This window comes from Amblyomma mixtum, chromosome 3 (assembly GCF_055824585.1).
Source record: "Amblyomma mixtum isolate Tamu chromosome 3, ASM5582458v1, whole genome shotgun sequence".
Taxonomy (NCBI): Eukaryota; Metazoa; Arthropoda; class Arachnida; order Ixodida; family Ixodidae; genus Amblyomma; species Amblyomma mixtum.
Window position 1 is genome coordinate 271,858,689 of NC_143014.1, and position 22,052 is coordinate 271,880,740.

General features: G+C 46.0%; 3 protein-coding genes, 1 long non-coding RNA gene and 3 other non-coding genes across 8 annotated transcripts; 1 reads left to right on the plus strand and 6 right to left on the minus strand.

Moving 5' to 3' along the window:
• Positions 1-1,151: 1,151 nt before the first annotated feature.
• On the minus strand, positions 1,152-2,369 carry LOC149354775 (uncharacterized). The gene has a single exon (XM_089577552.1). It carries the CDS (start codon positions 2,367-2,369, stop codon positions 1,176-1,178), a length of 1,194 nt encoding a protein of 397 aa, XP_089433678.1. The 3' UTR covers positions 1,152-1,175.
• Positions 2,370-2,449: 80 nt separating this feature from the next.
• On the minus strand, positions 2,450-2,521 carry TRNAE-CUC (transfer RNA glutamic acid (anticodon CUC)). Its single transcript has one exon. It is a non-coding gene; the product is annotated as a tRNA-Glu (tRNA).
• A 77-nt stretch (positions 2,522-2,598) lies between these two features.
• On the minus strand, positions 2,599-2,670 carry TRNAQ-CUG (transfer RNA glutamine (anticodon CUG)). The gene has a single exon. It is a non-coding gene; the product is annotated as a tRNA-Gln (tRNA).
• A 5-nt stretch (positions 2,671-2,675) lies between these two features.
• TRNAE-CUC (transfer RNA glutamic acid (anticodon CUC)) lies at positions 2,676-2,747 on the minus strand. Its single transcript has one exon. It is a non-coding gene; the product is annotated as a tRNA-Glu (tRNA).
• A 68-nt stretch (positions 2,748-2,815) lies between these two features.
• LOC149354779 (uncharacterized) lies at positions 2,816-3,991 on the minus strand. Its single transcript, XM_089577553.1, has one exon. The coding sequence runs from the start codon at positions 3,974-3,976 to the stop codon at positions 2,834-2,836; it is 1,143 nt and encodes a 380-aa protein (XP_089433679.1). The 5' UTR covers positions 3,977-3,991; the 3' UTR covers positions 2,816-2,833.
• A 916-nt stretch (positions 3,992-4,907) lies between these two features.
• On the plus strand, positions 4,908-18,053 carry LOC149354780 (uncharacterized). Its single transcript, XM_089583507.1, has 3 exons — positions 4,908-5,061; positions 5,670-5,838; positions 17,542-18,053. Exons 1-3 carry the CDS (start codon positions 4,908-4,910, stop codon positions 18,029-18,031), a joined length of 813 nt encoding a protein of 270 aa, XP_089439633.1. The 3' UTR covers positions 18,032-18,053.
• LOC149354781 (uncharacterized) lies at positions 6,719-14,369 on the minus strand. 2 transcript variants are annotated; one of them, XR_016291388.1, is made up of 3 exons: positions 14,070-14,369; positions 12,702-12,809; positions 6,719-6,845 (listed from the first exon to the last, which is right to left on the minus strand). It is a non-coding gene; the product is annotated as an uncharacterized LOC149354781 (long non-coding RNA). The 2 variants fall into 2 exon arrangements; XR_016291387.1 differs by lacking the exon at positions 14,070-14,369 and having other exon boundaries at positions 12,702-13,752.
• Positions 18,054-22,052: the final 3,999 nt, after the last annotated feature.

Below are 22,052 nucleotides of genomic sequence, written 5' to 3' on the forward strand. Positions count from 1 at the left end.
GCTCTGACCAGAGCACCACGGTATCTTTCGACGTCAAACTGCTCTAGTTTGTGCTTTAGCGCTCGAATATCGTCCATGAAAATGCCGGGCATTCGACACTCTTCGCTTATCAATTTTTCCAGGTTCCTGCGCATCACTTTTTCTTCCTCTCGCTTTTCTCTGCATATAGCGCTCGATCGCTCTAGTGCTTTCATCTTGACTGCCTGCTTGAAGTTCTCCCATTTTTCGCTCTTTGTCTTGTTATTCATCACATTCATTTCTTGAAATTGATTAGTTATAGCCGCCATGAACTGTTCGTCGTTGAGTATCTTTGAATTTAATTTCCACAACTGCCACTCGAAACTGTTTTTTCTTTCTTTTGCACTACCTATTACAAAACTGACTAAGCAATGATCACTAAATGAAACAGCACTCACTTGATATTGCCTGCAAAGTGGTATTACATCAAGGCTCACGTAAGCTCTATCTAGCCGAGCGTGACTGGGTGCCTGAAAATGGGTATACTGTGCAGCTCTCCCACCGCCAAGACAATCGGCCACATCTTCCAAATTGCAGTCTCTTATTATCTCGCTTAGCAGAGTGGTGCTAGCGTCTTTGTATGGGCGGGTGCTAGTTTTATCATGGGCTGAAAGGACGCAGTTAAAATCACCAATAACAATGAGGAGCCTGTCACAGCGAATATATTGCTTCAGCTGCTCAAAAAATTGACGTCTTTCCTCGGCCACAGTTGGCGCGTACAAACAAATGACTCGCTACTTTGAAGAAAACAATGAAACATCGCATATAATAAGGCGACCTGACGGGAAAGTTATTACAGATTCAATTTTTGGACCAAGGCTCTCTCGCACAAATAGCACACACCCAGAAGAAGTACCCACGGCATGGCTCACAACAGCGCAGTATCGCGCTAGGAATCGGTGCACCATGCCTTCGGTTTCCACATCGCCCTCAACCTTTGTCTCCTGCACTGCTACAAAGTCTAAGTCAAAGTCGCTTACCAATCGGTACAATTGACTCTGCTTCCTCCTAGAGGCAAGCCCGCGAACGTTTAGAGTCGCGACACGAATTGACTTATCCATCACAATTTTTTTTTCCAAGGCGGAGTAAATACCGGAGCCATGGCGCTTACCTCACAACTGGGCTGTGTTGCTGAGTGCCTTGGCACAAAGAATCCCTCAAGGCGGCAAAGGCGGTGTCTCCGCCTTCTTCCGCTCCACCGAAGTATTCGGGCGAGGACGATAGGGAGGGCGCCGCACAGGAGTCGTCTTGGCTGGTGGTTCATCCGTCCCGACCGCACCAGGGCCCGACACTTTTTCAACTGCATCGTGAGCTCGTTTTCCACTTGAGTTGGCACTGTCCGTATCGGTCCCCTGCATTGGCTCCGGTTCGCTGTGAGTCACAGCGGGTACGTTGAGAAGGCTGCTGTCAGCACTGCTGGTCTGCGCTCTCTCACCCCCATCATCTGGGCAATCTTGTCGAAGCTCGGCGACGGGTTCGTCTGCAACGACAGCGTGCTTATCTTTTCCGGTGTCCGATGAGCCTTTCTCGGCCGCCGAACTGAGGCTCGCCCTTGCTGCTTCTTCCGAGTCTGCCTCGTCCATGAGGTGATCTGAGGTATCAATTGCATCCACTGGTCCCGCGACGCTGGCGTACGTCTTGGGGCACTGGTCGTCCTCGTGGCCGAAGCGGCGACAACGCCTGCATCGCGGCACCTGGCAATCTCGACGTATGTGCCCAGTGCTCTTACAGCGCAAACAAAGCGGAGCGCGGCCCGGCACAACGGCAAGGGTCAACTCTCCGGCTATCTTCAGCTGGTGGGGGATGTCATCTATCTTGACTCCCGCGTGCAATTTTAGTGCCACTGTGCGTGTCGTCGAACCTTTCTCCGTAACGCCTAGGGCACGCCACTTTTCTCGCGTCACCTCCGTCACCTTCCCATAGGGCGCCAATGCCACACGGACATCTTCATCTGTAACTCCGTGCAACAGCCAATGCAGCTTCAAGCGAACCTCCCGGTTATTTGGGTCGATAAGCAAACAACGACAATTTTTTACCTTGACATCGGAGGCAGAAAGTAGCTTCTGGGCAGCATCGGCGCTTGTCAGCGTCACCGCCCACACATGGTTCATCTGGTACGCCCCCAACGCTAAAACGTCGGGGAGCGCACCGAGCTCGGCCAAAGTGTCCCGGTAATCTTCGACACGGTACGGACGGGCCCTTGGGTCACCGTGCATAAAAACGGTGTTGGCGACGATGCGACCGGTAGGCAGATTTGGCAGAATAACTTGATAATCATCAGCACCAGAAGCAAAAAACCTGTTACCGCGGCTGGCTTGCGCCGCAAAAACCGCTCCGTCGGAGCCATCCATCCCGCGACCGCTTCGCTCGAAAGCCGGAAGTGCTGGATTCAGAGTCCAGAGTGCTAACCATTACACCATGAGACCAAATTTTCCGACGCTGGGAATCGAACCCGGGCCTCCTGGGTGAGAGCCAGGTATCCTAGCCACTAGACCACGGCGGAACACGGTGAACAGCAGCAAGTGGACGCACAAGAAGCGCGGATGGAATTAAAACTGGAAAAAAAAATAAAGGAAGAGCAGGTCTCACCGAGATTTGAACTCGGATCGCTGGATTCAGAGTCCAGAGTGCTAACCATTACACCATGAGACCAAATTTTCCGACGCCGGGAATCGAACCCGGGCCTCCTGGGTGAGAGCCAGGTATCCTAGCCACTAGACCACGCCGGTTTTTTTTTCCTTTATTTCCTTTTTCACAAGTACACACAATATTCACAAGTTGAAAACGCTTGCCAGCTTTCGGCGAGCGTGGGCATTTAAAACCGTTTCATATTGACAAGGTCATCTAACACAGGCAACCACTCTGGTGGTTCAGCCCGCACTTTGAAAGCCTCACGAAGAAATACAACACTTTCCTTGAAGTATTCTCTGGCAGGTTGGGGATTTACGTCTGCGTGGTGCACTGCCATTCTTGTTTTCCATATGCTATGAAGACATAGTACCATAATCATATCGTACGGCACCCCTTCGTGGTTTGAGGTCGGAAGGAAGCGGATGCCATATGGCGTTACCGGCAAATCTTTTCTCAAAGTGCGCTGCAATATGTCCCATAAGAATGTTGCATCTTCACAATCAAGAAAAATATGGTCAATAGTTTCTGGTTGCCTGCACGGTAAGCAGTCTATCGTCCATGGCACAAAGATAACCTTCTGCTCCAGCCACGGTTTAACGGGGAGAGTTCCGGTGTGCAAATGAAAGAAAAAAGTTTTCGCAGTAGGCCGCACTGGCATCCGCTTCACTCTTTTCAGTACGTCTTTGCCAGGCCCGGCTGAGCAAAAGGTGCGATACAGTGGTTCTGGCATAGATACATCAACAACAGCTTTATACAATTGCTTTCGAGCCACGGTGCTCAGATACTCTAATGAAAAACGCGCGGCGAGGAACTGGAAAGACCAGACCACTTCTCGTAGGAAGCCTCGCACACTCGGTCCACTGACTTGGGCAGAAGACACTATGAACCCTGGCATCATGTTACAAAGTCGCGTTTGGATCACAGTACGAAGGAAACCGTTCCTTTGGTCTCGCACAAAGAGAAATCTAGAAACTACCTGTTTTAAAAACAAGTGTGCCAAGCCCAGTCCGCCACTCTTCACTGAGCGAAATAAATTTGTACGGCTCGTACGCTCCCATGTTGATCCCCATATATACACTGCAAGCACTCTATGCAGCCTTTGAATGCTTGCTCTCGTCGCACACAATGCCTGGAGGACGTACCAGATCTTCGCTACCAGAAAGATATTGCACACAGTAGACCTTGCGAATATAGAAAGGTTTCGCCCTCCAAACTTCGTAGATTTTTCCTTTATTAGTTCTGCTTCATTTCTCCAATAGTCATTTGTGTCTTTGTAGTGGTTTAAAGGAATTCCTAGATATTTTGTTGGAACCAATGTCCACTGCATGTTTTCGAAAACTGCAGGAGGAGTGTCCCACTCTCCATGCCAAAAGCCTAAGGATTTGTCCCAATTGATAACGCTGCCTGTCACTTTGCAAAAATTAGTCGCAACGCTGACAGCCTTACTGATACTTGCTTGGTCAGAACAGAAAACCGCAATGTCGTCAGCGTACGAGAGCAGTTTAACTTCACTTGTGCTCAACTGAAAACCTTTTATTGCACTGGACGATATGATTTTCAAACAGAAAGGCTCCAGGTAGAGCGCGAACAGCAATGGAGATAAAGGACATCCTTGCCTGACAGAGGTCTTGATCTGAAAACTGACTGTTAATGTTTTATTAATTATAATACTGCTAAAAATATCTGCGTAACACATTTCTACACCTTCCAGCAGGACTGTACCGACGTTAATGTGTTCTAAAATGCTGAAAAGGACATTATGCGCAACTCTATCGAAGGCCTTCTCCAGATCTAGTTGCAACATCGCTACCTTCCCGCATAAGGCATCGCAGCACTCTAGGACGGTTCTAGCTACGTGTATGTTCGTTAGAATGGATCTTCCTTTAATACCACAAGTCTGGTGCGGTCCCACAAGCTCAGCTATAACACTTTGAAGCCGTCTGCCTAAACTTTTTGCAAAGACCTTATAGTCCGTGTTCGTTAAGGCTGTTTCACACGAGAGCGGTTTCCCTCGCGATTCTTGCCGCCGCCGCCCTGCAACCGGTTCTCGCGCCGCGCGGGGGCTCGCAGAGCGAAAGCGGCGACATTCCAACGTGTTGGAAATCCATCGCCGCGGCAGAGCGACAGCGCCGCTGCTAACCAATGACTGCGCGGCTGAAAGCCACGTGACAGTAGGAGAGGGACCTTGCGGGAAAGCTTGCGCATGCATTGTTTACTGAGAGCACGTGTATACAGTGGCCGTACGCACGTGGGCGGAAATGTCGCGGACGACATTTAACGAACTGCTGATCGCTGAAGTTTTGAAACGGCCGCTGCTGTGGAATGTAAAGGACAAAAATTTCAGGAATAAGGTCCTGAAACAACCCCTGTGGGAAGAAGTAACGACCGCCCTGAAAGCAATTGACGACACCAGTAAGTATAATAACGCATGAGTTGCAGCGCTGAGCGCAACGATTGTCAGAAATCTTTTGCAGTACGGTTGTTTGAATTATTTTGTTTTCGCAGAAACTTCATGACGCTTTTCTGGCTTTGCACAACAAATTTTTCCCGCTACTCCGGTCATCCTGGGAACTGGTCGATAACTGTTTGTCCCCGCGGATTGCTGCATGCAAGGGTGGAAGAGCGGGCTAGTTGGTAGTCTAGGGGCTAGTTGCATTTCTTTGTCCGTGTCTTAGGAGTGCGCTGTGTTTTTTCTCAAGATTGCTGCATGTCCGATTTTTAAAGATGTGTCGTCTGCAGTGAACATTTGTAAATAACCCTGCTTCACGCAGCTGTGAGGGAATTTTTGATGACTTTTAGTATGTCCCTGTGCAGCTTTCTCGTTAGTCACCATATGCACAGCAGGCTCATGTTCGATGCAAAACAGTGCATAGTTCGCTGGTACCAGCTTTGCGAGCACGCTTTTTTTGTTGCACTATTGCGGATAATTATGCATACTTGTACACAATTTTAGCCCTCATGTTTGCAGTTCGTTGCTTTTATGTTTTCATAACACTTTGCTGTATGCATCTATATTTCAGTAACAGCTGAAGAGGTGCTCACGAGGTGGAAGAACCTTAAAGACACCTACAGAAAAAAACTTAAAGAAGAAAAAGATGGCAAGAGGAGTGGAGCAGGAGCCAGTTCAAAAGCAGCATGGCCATTCCTGCTGCAAATGGAGTTTCTGAGAGACACCATTGAACCTCGGCAGTAAGCAGAAAGCATGATTTTTTATCTTTTTATTGCAATGCCCACAGCTTATTCCACAATACATATTCAAATAACCAAGACTATGGTGCACATACTTGAGAACTGCACAAAATAAGAGGCTGGCAAACAAGCTAATAGAAATGACATCACGAGGGCCAGGCTTGTGTGCAGACCTTACATCAGTTAAATGTAATCAGGTGGCGATTCACCTTTTGAAATGTATTTTACATAAATGTCTCGAATCATTAAACAAGTCACACATACCTACATGGAAAAGATTGGTTGTTAGATGATCAGGACCAAAACCACTGTGAACATTCACTGCTTTTAAGAAAAAATGCATAAGCACCCTATTGAAAATACTGAACGTGGATTCTGCGTGCCTATCTTTGCGTGTTTATTGCCACGCACATTGTGACGATTGAGCGAGGTCGCAGAACGCGAGACATATTTCACACAATTTGCGCAAGCCGAGCAAGCTCGCAAATGCGACACATCTGTCACATAAAGTGCGCAAGCCGCGTAAGGCTCGTACAGCAGGAGACATCCTCGCGTGATATGCGCAAGCCGGGTGGGGCTTCCAGAATGTCCGAGAGCCAAGGGTGAGTCCCAGAATGTTCAAGAGCCTTGTCTGGCTCACAGAGCACTAGACAGTGTCAAATGGAGTTACCATCATGATACCGATAATACCTTGCATGGCTGCAAGGCTCCTACATCACTGCTCAACACGTTACGCCAATGCCCTACCTAAAGGCCTCCTCACCTGTCTGTCACTGCCTCATTCAGCATGCATGTTGTGAGATAACAAGCTTTGCAGCAATGATGCTTCGTGGGATGACTCTCATGTGTGTAGCATGCTTGCAAAAGGACATAGATAAGGTCACCTTAACTGGCTTTATTAATGCCACATCCCTCATGACGGGTGCCACACAGTGGCTAAACAATTTCTTCAGCTTCTCCAAGTCCAGCAGGTTGGCGTCTTGATCCAGGTTCTCACTATGCAGCACCTGCAAAAAGGTAGCAGTATATGCAAAAAAATTCAGTTAATTTGTTTTCTCGAAATTCCAGAAAAGGGCACAAGTAGTTCTTCCATTAATGAACTAATGATGATTTCGAAAAGTATCAGGTTTGAAATACAGACATTGGAAAACCCGACTCAAGCACGCAGGCTGCTCAGCATCAAACCTGCACAAAATCTAATAACCGTGTCACACAGGCATTTTGAAGGCTTTCAAATGGCCATCAACTCAGTGGCACTTGAATGCAGCTAAATGGGCATTTCCAATAGCCACAGAGTCCCTAGAACAGTGTGGACATCTATCAAGATTTTGAAGGCTTTTCAGTGGTAGAAATTTGCACTCAGACATGGAGCACTCGCAACTTACACTAAGGAATAAAATCAAAGCAATTTAATCGCTGAAAGAATACTCAACATGAAATGTACAACTTATTTCACTGAAAAAAAAGAAGGCTGGCCACAAAACACTGCAGCAAGCGTATTATCACTGTTGCCAATAGCACAAAAACAATGAATACCACCTTTTCAAAACTGCGTGAGTGCTACAACAGCTTCCCAGCAAAATTATCAACTGTGACAGTGGCTCCACAGCAGTTTGGTGCGAGATGATGAAATATCTCTACGGCGATCAAGTATTCTGTGTAGCAGCGGCATAACTCCCGAGTTGAAGTGCAAATCTCAAAGCTCAATCTCCCACCTTAACTGTTATCTTTAAATACATATTTAAATTCATTGCAGCATGCTGCAGAAGTATGTGGTCAGATCATTCGAGAGGATACCTGCAAGCTATCTCAGGAGACGAAAGATCTGATGAAGAAACGCCAAAGCATCAGGACGTCTAACTTCAGAGATAGAATAGGACTAGGAGAGCTATCGAAGTTAATCATAAGTGCAAGGTAGCCAACATAAGAAAGTTTAACATGGAGAAAACCTAGCATGCTCTAAAGCATGGAGGTAGCCTAAAATCAGTGAAGAGAAAACTAATCACTGGTAAAAACCAGATGTATGCGCTGAAAGACAAAGAGGGCAATGTCATAAGCAATATGGATAAGATAGTTAAAGTAGCCGAAGAGTTCTACACAAATCTCTACAGTAGTGAATGTAATCAGAAGGTTACAGAGAGAGGCAGTAGAGCACAGCAATGGGACACCAGCCAGTAACGAGGAAGGAAGTAAAGAAAGCCTCAGGAGCAATGCAAAGGGGTAAAGCAGCTGGTGAGGATCAGGTAACAGCAGATTTGTTGAAGGATGGAGGAGAGATTATGCTAGAGAAACTAGCCACCCTGCATACGCTTGCCTCGTGACCACGAGCGTATCAGGAGCTTGAAAGAATGCGAACATTATTTTAATTCATAAGAAAGAAGATGTCAAGGACTTGAAGATTTACAGACCGATCAGCTTACTATCCATTGTCTACAAGGTATTTACTAAGGTAATCACTAATAGACTCAGGACAACCTTCGAATTCAATCAATCAAATGATCAGGCAGGCTTTCATAAAGGATACTCAACAAGAGACCACATTCATGCAATCAATCAGGTGATAGAGAAATGGGCAGAATACAACCAACCCCAATATATAGCCTTCATTGACTACCAGACAGCAATTGACTCGGTGGAACCACAGCTGTCATGCAGGCATTGTGGAATCAGGGTGTAGAAGAGTGTTATGTGAAAATATTGGAAGATATTTATAACGACTGCACAGCTACCATAGTTCTCCATAAGGTCAGCAATAAAATTCCAATAAGGCAAGGTGTCAGGCAGGGAGACACGATTTCACCAATGCTATTCACTGCCTGTTTACAGGAGGTATTCCGGGGCCTGAAATGGGAACAGTTGGGGAGAAGAGTTACTGGAGAATACCTAAGTAATTTGAGATTCCCTGATGGCATTGCCTGGCTAAGCCACTCAGGATATGAACTGCAAAGCATGATGAATGAGTTAGACAGGCAGAGCAGAATTGTGGGGCTAGAAATGAACACGCAGAAAACCAAAGTAATGCTCAACAGCCTAGCAAGGGAACAGCAGTTCACAATTGGTAGCGAGGTGCTAGAAGTAGTAAGAGGATATGTATACTTAGTGCAGGTAGTGACCGCTGATCCGGATCATGAGAGGGAAATAACTAGAAGAATAAGAACGGGGTGGAGCGCATATGGCAGGTTCTCTCAGATCGTGAAAGCCAGTTGCCAATATCCCCCAAGAGAAAAGTCTAACACAGCTGTATCTTACTGGTACTCACCTATGGGGCAGAAATGTGGAGGCTAACAATGAGGGTTCAGCTTATTTCAAGGACAACGCAGCGAGCTATGGAAAGAAAAATGATAGGTGTAACGTTAAGAGATCGAAAGCGGGCGGAGTGGGTGAGGGAAAAAACGCGGGTTAATGAAATCCTATTTGAAATCAAAAGGAAGAAATGGGCTCGGGCAGGGAATGTAAGGCGAAGGCAAGACAACCGCTGGTCCTTGAGGGTAACAGAGTGGATTCCATGAGAAGGTAAATGTAGCAGGGGGCGGCAGAAAATTAGGTGGGCGGATGAGATTAAGAAGTTTGCGGGGATACGGTGGCCACAATTGGCAGAGGACAGGGTTAATTGGAGAGACATGGGAGAGGTTTTGCCCTGCAGTGCGTGTAGTCAGGCTGCTGCTGCTGCTGCTGCTGATGATGATGATGACAGCCTGAGCACACCTACAAAGTAAAACTGTGAACTCGACCCAGCAGCACTTTACTGTGTTGAAAGAGAACAGGTACAATTGAATTACTGCATTACCTTGTTATCATTAAAAAGTACAGGGCTCTAAGGACTTCCTAATTTACATCGAAACGAATGGTTTACAGTGAACTTTCACGGATTACACTAACAGGCACTGAAAATCCAACACAGCTGCCCAAGAGAATATTAGGCAGCCGCGCTAGCCTTCTTTTGCGCTATGCTACCTGATACCAGATTAAGATTCGAGAGCAATTTGGTTGGTTGGTTGATGGGGTTTAACGTCCCAAAGCGACTAAGGCTATGAGAGACGCCGTAGTGGAGGGCTCCGGAAATTTCGACCACCTGGGGTTCTTTAACGTGCACTGACATCGCACAGTACACGGGCCTCTAGAATTTCTCCTCCAAAGAAATTCTAGCCGCCGCGGCCGGGATCGAACCCGCGTCTTTCGGGTCAGCAGCCGAGCACCATAACCGCTGAGCCACCGCGGCGGCCGAGAGCAATTTACTCATACTCTAGCACTGGGATACGTTATGCCCCAGACTGATGCAGCTGTCTTACTAAAGGCAGAGAAGCTTTCAGTGTGGGTCATGTGTGCTGTGGCGTGAACACATGCACAGGATCGCCTGCTACCATTCAAGTCCTCTGTGTACACAAATGCAGGTGCAATAGAAAACCCACATCACAAATTTGGCTAGTCTGGTCGGCCAAGCATGGGCCAGCTGATAGCACGAAGCAGCAGGTGCGACACATACCATCATCATCAGCCTGACTAGGCCCACTGCAGGGCAAAGGACTCACCCATGTCTCCACATTAACCCTGTCCTTTGCTAGGTGTGGCCCCCATATCCCCGTACACTTCTTAACCTCATCCGCCCATCTAAGTTTCTGCCGCCCCCTGCTATGCTTGGATTCTTTTGGAATCCACTCCATTACCCTTAAGGACCAGCGGTTATGTTGTCTTCCCATTACAAGCCCCGCCCAGGCCCATTTCTTCCTCTTAATTTCAAGTAGCATGTCATTAACCCGCGTTTGTTCCCTCACCCACTCCGCCCCCTTTTGGTCTCGTAATGTTAGACTTATCATTTTTCTTTCCATAGCACACTTTGCTGTCCTTATTGTTTGGCACGTGTTTTTTTCTTTGTAATAAGGCATAAAGTATTATACATGAATTACCACATGGCATCCTCCTATGACCGCTAAATAATTTATAATCAAATTTCTTTCTCCTGCTGTATTTGTTTCGGTTTCGACAGCTGAATGATGGCTGTGACGTCAAAGCGAGGTTATTGGTCCCGTGAGGCATGAAAAACTGCAATACAATTGGTACTTCTGGCTCTTAAGGAATGCTGGTGTCAGCGCTGTAGCGAATTAAAATGATGAAGCAGCGATTATAAGTGCAGTTTTACCACGCCTCACGTGACCTATAACCTCTCTTTGATGTCATAGCCATAGTCAAATTGTTCACCGAAACAGGATGGCAGAAAAAGTTGATTATAAATTATTCAGCGGTCTCACGCGAATACCAGATGGTGATTCATGCATAGTAGTGTCTTCCGCAGCATTATAGAGAAGAAAACATGCCACCAAGATTAGGTGTCTATACTCTTTTAAGCTGAACTCTTTTAATTAGCCTCCACATTTCTGTCCCAAAAGTGAGAAACATGCAGGCTAAAGAAAAGATTTCAGCTTAAGTACCAAAGTGGCTCTAATCACACGATGAAGCGGAAAAACTCTCGACACTTGAACAGAGAACAAATAGCAATACCAACAAAATTTTAGATTCTTGTAAGGCTATCAAGCATTTCTGAATATTGTAAACTGCACTTTCACACATACAGTACGCATGTATGCCAAGCTCACATTCAGTAGCCCTGTTTTCCGGCTGTAATTATCACGGTCTGAGCTCAGTTACAGATTTAAAACCAGCCAAAAGATGCAACACAGGAAAAGAGAAGAAAACAGGTTGGACTATCAATTGAATTTTTTGTGAAGGAAAAGAAGGCTCGCATGAAGATGCGCCACACATGACCCACACCAGCGAAAGGCAGGACAACAAATAACTGTCACTGATATACAAGCACGTCATCTAAAAGAGAAAATTCTTTCCGTTGAAGATTGACTAATGGCTTCGCTACTCATACAGCCATTGCCTTGGAGATATGCATCAAATACCTTACAGATTTGTTTACCACTTCTATACACCACTGAAGTGTCACAGAAATCAGGCGTACACACTGATGGGTCATCTTATGATTTACACTCACGACATTGGCACTGTAGTGCCAGATTAGAAGCTGCCTTCCCCCTAACGAGTTAGTGCTCACTCAGGAACACATTAAAGACACCTGCACATATCCCTGAAGTAGTTTCTTGCACAAGCTAGCGGAATGTGATAAACCACTTCCTGCAAGTCCTGAACCTAGTTTTATGGGATACCATACTGCTATCCCGGGTTTTAACAGCAGCGCAAAGGCCATCAACACAATGATTGGCGCAAAAATTACATTTAAAAATTTTCCCGACACTCGATTTGAACTCATGAAGTCTACACAAAGGACTCCATGATAACCGTTCTGAGGTGAATGGCAGTTCAGCCTAGCCTCTGGAATCTGTGCCAAAAAAAACGGAGTCAGCGCATCGCAATTTATTTCCGATATCAGCCAGTGCTGATGACAATTGTATGTTTTGCTTTCTCTGGCTTATAAAGCTCCACTTTCAGAAAAAGTGTCGTCTTTGTGGTTAGGATGCGGAACTTCATCATCACAGGTCAACTTCAGCTTGCCATCAGTGTCCTTTTAATGCCTCAAAGTTGAACAATAGCTCCATTCATAGAGGAGGGCTGTGCATAAATTTCGACCACCAAAGATTCTTTAACATGCACTGACATTGCATAACACACGAGCAAATATGCATTTCGCCTTGTCGAAACGAAGCCACCACAATTCAATCCCGCGTCTTTGGGCTCAGTAGCCGAACACTAATGCAGTAGGCCACAGCAGCAGGTGAAAAACAAAAGAGAGCCCTTAATAGGCAACCTAACTTGCAAAAATCAACATAACGAGGGGTCACACAAGTAGCAGTGGACTAGGAAAATAAAAGCTACTTGTGTCGGAAGATGTCTTCAGTGCTTACCTCAAAAGCCTGCTTGCTTGCTGGGCATCCTAGCACCAAGTGAAAGGCTGGCACAGCTATACTGGAGAGCTTGGAAGAGGCATTGCTGGTAAAGCTATGTGGAGCTTGCTGCAAGGTAAAAAGACACATTTAACAGCAGCACAGTGCAAAAAATGGACTAGAATCAAGCATGTAAGGCAAAATGCAAGGCACAAAAAGGAGCCGGTCGCAGAATGGAACACGACTGTTTAACCACATTTCGAAGTGGGCCAGGCAACAAGAAATTCATAACCACGGCAGTCATTCACAAGCTAGCCTCAGACGAGACATCACTTGCATATCGATATCCAGCATCGTTTCTACAATACATGCCACCATTCAAAAGAACAGACCACAGCAGAACGATATTTTCAGTAGAAGGCTGGTTTGCTTCAAATTCTGCATGCGTCCCTCAATTTGAAATCTGGCATGATTAGCACTGATTTCACATTCTCACAGGTATGATGAATTAATAGTGCCAATTGCAGAAAAACCACACTTTTTCCTTTAACATCAAATAAGGTATTGGAGAGGTACCTCAGCATATTTAAGTCAAAGTCAGATTTATTTGCGCCATTGGTTATAATCATGAAACAATTAAGTTTATTCTTCGTACATATTAAAGGCTCAATTACCCTTAAATTTCACTGCAACTTCGGGATTTAGGCCAAATGGAGCTAGGGCACCTGTGTGCATTTTGCAGTTGTTTGTACCATTTCAGCTCCGAGCCAAAGTATGAAAAAGCGAATGCCAAAATAGAGGCGAAAAACTTCAGAGCAATTTGTTTTTATCTCACCGTTCTGCTATTCAAGGCTCGACTACACTGGCTCGGCTATAAGTACGAACGCAGCTGGATCATACGGAGCTTCGTACCTTAAATACACAATTTATAAAAGTACAAGTGAAATACAAGTGAAAGAGGAGGAAGCTCAATCCTAAGGCATACAGCTGAATCGCAGTCTACGTAGTTATACTGCTCGAGCGCTGTTACTTCAATTACAGCGTAACATGCGGCGAGAATGCAAAGCCCGGGCCGAAGATCTATTCACGGGCACATATTCCATTCTCGGCGAGAGATGAATGGCAGTACGGCGGCAGTACGGCGCCGATATCGTGCACCCCGCGATCGGATCCGCTGTGCATATTTGCATGGCATACTGACCATGACCGTGTGACCACTGACACTACACGCGCATTCATGCCCGTGTGCCGCCAGCAAACAACCTTTCAGCGCTGCGTGCTGCCGCGATAGGCACTGCGTCTTCGCGTCTCTGTACTAGCTGTGTTGACGTGGCCAGTTGTGCGCAAAGGCTTTGAAATAATGAACAGGTTCGAAGAAAATTAACTTACCCCCAAGATCCGAGATGTCACCCGGGTAGTGGTCTCCCACCAGCTGCTCCGCCATGGAGGAAATGAGCCCCGCCGTCAGCATAGCGTTTCCAGTGAAGGCGCGCAAAGGACGACGCGCTATCCGTCGAGCCCGCTGACGCACGCTATAAACACAGGTTTAGCGAATTTCACTGCTGTCGGCACATCACATATCGGAAGAGTGACAAATGCTCATTCCAGCGATGGTTCACGCCCTCGGCACCACAAAGGAGGACAACGACCGACCACGACAAACGTAGCAACGCTGTCCGCCATGCTGTCCCTTTCCAGACGCTGCGTTCGTTGGCTAGCGCTTCGGCCAGTTCCGGCTTCCTTCGGCCCGTTTAGAAAGGCATCGCCTCCAGGCATTCCTCCAGGTCGTCTCTTTCGGGCTCTATGCTTTTGGGCAGTGCGATAGCAAAGGATTAAAACCAAATGAAACTTTCGTTACAAAAATAATTCAGTTCTTGTGCACATATTAGCATTAAAAACTTGAGAAATTTGTGACGCGTGGACGCATGAATATGCGTGTCGGTACATGCGTGCGTGCGTGCGTGCGTGCGTGAGTGGGCATGGTCTAGCGCGTCAAATCCAAAGCCTGTCCGACATGCTGCATGGTTTCTGAGATCACCGCCGTGAGCTTCGCTTGTTTTCTCGTGCTGCTGCTGGGCGGTCTTGTGCGCCGCTGTTACTGTGCTGGAATCGCAAAAGAAGAAGGATTACCGGTGTGTGCTGCCGGTGGGCGCGCTCTCATCCAAGAGTAGTAGCAGCTCCCAATTAAGCGATCCGTCGGGGCATATGTGTTATGGTTGTCTGGTCGACAACGATAATGAGGTCAGCAGTGCGGTGCCGTCGTTTGATGAGTCGAACCTTTCGGCCTATTGCTCTGCTAACTTCGTTGCAAAAATGCCTGGCTCATAAGCAGCGACAGTGGCCATTGTTGCTGTGGTGTGTTTCGATTACAAGACGGCGCCCTTCTACAGTGTGGCTTCCTTGGAAACTTAGTCGGCGGTGTGCCTGCAACGCCTGTCGCTGTCAGCTCAAACTGACCGCCTGCGAGCGCTGCCTTCTTTTGCGATGTGAACGGTGACGGGACACTTACTGCCTGTGGCCGGAGCTTATAGCAAAAGCGAAGAGTGTTTTCTGTGAAGGTTTGACGAAGTGCGTGTGTCAGTCTGGACCCTTAGCAAGTCATACGAGATGCGACATGCAAAAGTGGTCCACCAGTCGCTTCAGCAGAAAGGAGTGCGGATGTTTTTTACGTTACTTCAATCTAGAACTGCCCATGCAAATATTTCAACTCGTCTCTTGCCTAAACAGCATAGTAAAGAAGCTAAAGCAACAAAACTGCTGTTTCCATGCTGTATATTGATTCCGCACTCGTGCTAGAGGTGGGAAATATGTAGCAGTTATTGGCGGAGTTACAGCCTATGAAGCACGTGCAGCTTCATGTAACTGCAGGTTAGGATATGCGCCTTACTTGGTATTGACTTTGTGACCAGACATAGCCATTTGTCAACTAAAAGAAATTTTCTTGCTATAGGATTCTGCAGCATTATGTATGCTTCTGGACACTGAATACCGGGTGCGTCACCTCTCTTGAAAGCACTCAGATTTGTGTACTTATCAGTACGTTTGAGATGAGAAAATTTTATCAGCTTCTTTTCTTTATTTTATAATTAGCTACACAGCATGTTGCAAAAAAAATGTTTTAAGGAAAAGTATTTCAGTTTAGAGTAGAACAGTTCAACAAAGTTGTTTTGGGCATTCTGGTAACTTCAAGATGGTATTTGATGGTTGCATACAGACGCGCAAGTCAAACCTCAAAGGGCATCAAACTTAACAGTACCGCTGAGCTTATCCTTTCGTGCTTTTTATGTGTGTGTAGATCACGTGGGGAAGTTCAGTATTGGATGTTGGATTTCATAGTTCTGCTACAACTTTTATCTTCCTTTCTACACATGAAACATGACTGAACTTGATTACATTCCCCAAGCAAATACCTGACACCTTACAAGCGTTCCTTACTGTGCACAGTTGTCCCAGTGCATTATATCCACTCATGTGCAGCACACTGTTGTGTTGCTCTTGGTCTCCAAATGTGACTCTCAGCAATATGATGGAATCATAGTCCATCCAGATGGTCTTTGTGGTAGTGCAAATTTCAAAACAGATTGAAGAAGAATGAAGAGTGTGATACTTCGTCATGCATCATGCAATGCTGGTGCTAATCAGGCAACATGTGTGGTATATATACTTCGCACATTTGAGATTCATTGGATTTGTTCTGGAGCCATACTGGGAATTAATTAATCGATCTGTGATTTGTCACTGAAATTGAGAGAGGGCACTAATTTCTGAACTTTTGACACCAACTGTGAATTCAAAACTGTCTTTTCATGTAGGCTTACATGGCTTTTTTACGTGTATGTAAATTTATGCTAATGACTTTGGAAATTGCTTTGGAAATGGTTTTAGAAATTTCCTCGTAACATTCCTGTTACAGCTCACAATTCGCTTTCTGCACGTCATGTTTGATTGAACCTGATTATATCCCCAAGCTTGTTTGTTGCACCTAACAGACACTGTTGCCCTTTCAGAGTTATTCCATTGATTGACTCCTTTCGAGTGCAAGCAACAAATGGTTGTGTTGCTTCTGATTTCGAAATATGGCTGTCTGCATGACGGGTGACAACATAAATGCTCTGGATGGCTTTCATCATGCATCTATAAGATATCTGTAACTTTCAGAATTGGTTAAAGGAAGAACTGAAGGATGCTGTAAGAGTCGTTAGAAGCTTGTTTTTTACATTATTTTATAATGAACTTGCAATGTTGACAAGTTCTTGCTCAGTGTGCATGTTGTCATGTACAGGTCCCTGCAGTTTCGAAGGGAACCATTTTGCACTAAAAGATAATTTTTTGGTTATTTGTTTGCTGAAGTTGAAAATGATTAATGGGTACTTACGCCAAGACGAAAATTATAAAACAGCAAAACGTGAGCTTATTGCTCATTATTGAGAAGTAATCATTAACTGAATGCTCGAACTTTGTTTGCTTTCACCCTAAATGGGCCTTTACAGTCTCGACAAGTTGCTACTAAGCAAACAAACGCACACATGGCCACACGCAGCCTCACTGAGCTTGCTCAGTGTGCACATAAGCACGCACAGCTTCGGCAAGCCCCCTCTCAGCACGCAGATGTCCACGCACAGAGAGTTGTCCACGAGAGTCCACGATTTTTTACACACAAAGAGTGTGCGTGTACGTCTTTCAGCTCACAGTACGCGATCATGTACACACAGGACGCACAGAATGCGTACAGGTAACGCACAATTTCTGCGCATTCGTGTGCAAAATGAACGTGATCGTACAAAAATCACTGTTCTCGTGCAAACTCACGCAGAGTTTTTTCAATAGGGCAAGTTACTAACAGCCTGCACTTTCTACCCAGGAGCTTTTGCAACCTACGAGAACCTCCTGAACCACAAGCAGCCAGCGCAGCGGCCTGCAGCAACCCTGCAGCTGACGACAGGCAAACAGCTGATGCCAGTCCCTGTGCTAGCCCAACTGCTGCAGAAGCAGTGGTGCCAGACAACATATATGAAAGCATATTTAAAGGCCCAGGCCAGCCAGGCAATGCGGATGAGCCTGAGACAACAAATGCAGCTGACACATTGCGAAATGTGCCACGTAGGCAACCTATACGTGCAAAACGTAGAAGAGAAGTTGAAGCTGCAGACGCAGAACTTCAGGCTGTGCGAGGTGCCATTGCTTTGCATAAGCCCATGCGTCCTTCGGCTCATTTTCTTTTGTCCCTGCAGCCTCAACTGGAAGCGACACCGTCCCACATGCAGACACATTTGAAAATGGAACTGCTTCACATTTGTGAATTTTACAGCAAGGGAATATACCCTCCTAGCCTTGCTGTACAACAGCCATAAATAAAAACTGCTTTTCTGGTAAGCGCATTCTTTTACTGCACTCAATTGCTCTATCAACACGCACCCACAACAGTGGGTCAATGGTTAAGGTGCTCAACTACTACGTTGGTGTTTCAGAGTTCAATCTCGACTGTGTTTCGACAGGAGTAAAGAGCAGTATGTACCTGTAAGCTGTGAGATGTCAATGCATGTTGAAGGACCCTGAGTTGTCTAAATTCACGATTTGCTCCTTAACCGGAGTTCCTTTGGGATGCTAAACCACATAAGACCAAACACACAAGAGGAAAAAAAAGGCAGGATGCAAAGCAAGCACTGTTCACTTTAATACCTTAAATGTCGACTTAGGGGCACTACATAAGGGTTGGTTGCTTATATAAATGGTCAGGATCATGATTCACAGTTCAAAGCAAGGTTGGTGATAAGCCGCAAGAAAGATGAATAGGTAGTAGAAGCAATTTCACATGGAAAGCCAATCCAATCTTTGACAGTTTGGAAAAAAAAAGTGAAGCTGGTTGTATGAGCACGTGGGCGTGCAACTTGGAGTGGCAACTTCTATAAAAAATGCGAGTGTTGGCGTGATATATGGCACTTGATTAAGGGATGAAAAGAAAAACGATGCAGTGAAAGACTGGAAATGCGACGTCTACATGGAAGAGTTGGAAAACATGATTTTGCTTTTAGAGATGAAGCGCTGATGTGGTATCAATCACGAATAAATGCAGGTAGAGAAATCAAGAACAGGGAGATAGGGAGAAAGGGTAGGTGGGGGATTATATGTACTATGTACAGAATATATACAAGATTCAGTGCCGTAGCCCAGCTGATGCCCACTGCCATGGCTCAGCTCCTTGGCTGCTGGTGAAATGAGACCTGAATAGGTCTCTTGTAGCAGCTGCGGAGCGGCTGTGGTTGTGCCCCACTGGAGGCTCGAGGTTCAGCACTGCTGCATTTCCTGCTGCTCGCCACTGGCCTTCAGTCACATTTCCAAAGTCGTCCTCCAAGTCAGCATAGTTTGCAGGCAAGTAGACCGGGTCCTCCAAGAGGAAATTGTGCAAGGCACAGGAGGACATTACAACGTAGTCCGCATTTTCTGGTAACAAGTTAATAACTCGGCGGAAAATTCTAAACCTTGAAGACATGACCCCGAAAGCATTTTCCACGCACCTCCTGGAAAAAAAGATACAAATTAATTTCAGTGTGGACAGCAGATACAGATGTATAGTACTGAATTTTTAGCCCTAGCTTGGGGATGACATACATGTAATAACTCAATTCTGCTGTTAAACAAACCTTGCACGGCTCAGTCGATAGTTGAATATCCTCTTGCCTTCATCCAGTCCTCTGCCTGGAAAAGGTCGGAGGAAGTCTGGACGAAGCTGAAAAGCTTCGTCCCCAACAAACACATACGGGGCCACAGTTGAGGTACCGGGCAAGCGACTTGGCAGTGGGAGACTTAGCAAACCTCTTTCCAGGCATTTGCCAAACCTGGAGGCTGCAAGCGTGCCACCGTCACTTTGCTTTCCGTATCTACCGACATCAATTAGTACGAACCGTAGGTTGCTGTCAGCCACGGCCATCAATACTATAGAGTATGTACCCTGTAATGAAAGCATGAAAACAGTAAGAAAAAAAAGTCATCTATGCACACTTTACCTTATAGTTGAAATACAGGCTGCCAGAGTTTGGTGGGGCCTGAATTTGGACGTGTTTGCCGTCCACCGCACCTACGCACTGCGGGAAGTTCCATTTTTCCCGAAAGCCGTCCGCAATATTCTGCCAGTCGGCTGTTGACGGAGCCTGCAGTCATACGACAGACACTTAAAGCATTTGATGGCAGACACTTAAAGAATTATCTGCATAAAAACACGAAGCAAGCAAACCAAACAAGGGTGCAGCGAGAAGGCCCCATTCCAGCATCCTTTTTTTTTCTCTCCCTCCTATGTTCTGTGCCTTCCTTTCTGTTTTAAACAAGTTTAGCAATATACATTGGTCATTAGAATTTTGAGTTTTAAAGCAAATGCTCATGAACGCCAACTATTGTTGTGACTGTATTAGAGGGATGTAAACTAGGTACACACCACTTCTAAAAAACACAGTCTCTTCTCTCCGAGAGAGGTGGAATGCTTTCTTGCTTGGGATTTTCAAAAACAGTCTCTTCTCCGAGAGAAGTGGAATGCTTTCTTGCTTGGGATTTTCAAACGAAGAATTGAGCATTGTATAGAGTATGGTATCGAGCAAAATCTGAATGCATGCTTTATGTTGCATTTCCACAAGTCTTTCTTGCTGCAATGTCAAATGTGCACGTGTCTACAGAGACTGCTTACTACATGATATTTTTTTCAATGCATCTACAGTTATCTGTGACTCTTCACTTTTAAAGTTATGCAAAATATAAATTGTTCAAACAAAACCTTAAGAAGAATATAACAGTAACACTGCCTTAAGCACAGTTGGCCTGCATTATGGGTGCACCACTCTCTGCCACTGGTGCTTTTACAAGCAGCGGATTCTACACCAACAGTTAGGGCATTTACCACTTGCTGAGTGTTTTATACAGAAGCAAAAGATTGAGTGTTACTTTCCAGCATCAGCTCACCTTAAGGCAAATCGGCTGCAAGACATTCCACAGCGCCTTCATGGTGTCGCAGATTATTCCATCGGCTGTGGAAATGCCCACTCTGAAGGCCATGGCGATGTCCTGAATCATCATTCCAGACGCAAGGTACCTATGTATACATAAAACACATCCACTTGCTTATTCCAGCAGAACAGGCATCAGTAAAAAGTCATTCCTATTTCTTTTACCTTAGAGTCATGGCCAGCCTCGCTCGCGAAGATACTGGTTCCCTAATGAACTGTTTCGTGAGCGGCTCCTCGACAAGGGCATGAAGTTCTTCGAACTTGGCCGGAGACATGCGGTAATATTTTCTGAAATACTCATGGTCTCCGGTCATGAGCAGTGGCATCTGTAAAAACACAACAGTGAAAAATCAGAATTTTTCAACAGAAACATTCAGATTTACGGGGTGTAGCTCGGCTCTAAATCTTGCGCCACTTTAAATTTCATCTTTGGAAATTCGGGGAGGAAGGGGGGGGGGGGGTCAGCGGTTCTTGCCTCGTGCAAGTGAGAACACACATATGGTTGAAAGGAAACTGAGCCCTGCTAGCGTTACCGATAAATCAGCCCCTAAAATGAGAGACGGAAACTTACCGCTGTGTGAAACTCGGACTCCTGCTTGCGGTTTTCCCACACCGGTCTGACCCACCAGCGCCGCGGAATTTGGAGTTCGAGGAGTGCCTTCTTCTTCCTGAGCAGGCAATGCTCCTCCAAGTAGAGGAGGTGCAGCAGTTCGGGATCCCCAGCCTCCATTTCGCCTGACTCCGCGCAGGCTTCTCCACAACGGTCCCTTCGGCTCACAGCCATAATTCCCTCAGCGGATGAGTTTGCGAAAGCGTCCATGCGAGCGTCCATGTTTGGAAATTTTGCGAGTCAGCCGTAGAGAATTTCGTAGCAAAAAAATCACACTTTAAACTTAAGTTATACACTTATTTATTACCTACAGATTATGAAGCGTTATCTTTGCATAAATTTTTTTATATATGAGCTAAAAACCGCATCTGAATGGTTTTGACTTGCATTTGTACGTTGCCGAAACCAGCCTCGTGGTTGAATTCTTTTCTGGCAACACTGCTCTTCGCCGCGGCAGGAATCGCTCAGGCGCGCTGCATGTGAATTCTACGTTGCGAAAATCACCGCTGCGCCGCGCCGCTTGTCCGCTGGTTCGCTCAGTCGCCCTCGTGTGAAACAGCCTTTAGGCTTATTGGTCGATATGATCGCACTGACAACAACGTAGCCTGGTCATCTGTTTTGGGGATCAACACAATGTGGCTTTGCCTAAAAGAAGGCGGTAATTTCTTAACTCTGTATGCTTCTTTGAAAACGTTATAAAGAACTACTGCTATCTCCGTTTTAAAGGCATTGTAAAATTCTGAGCCAAAGCCATCAGGCCCTGGCGACTTC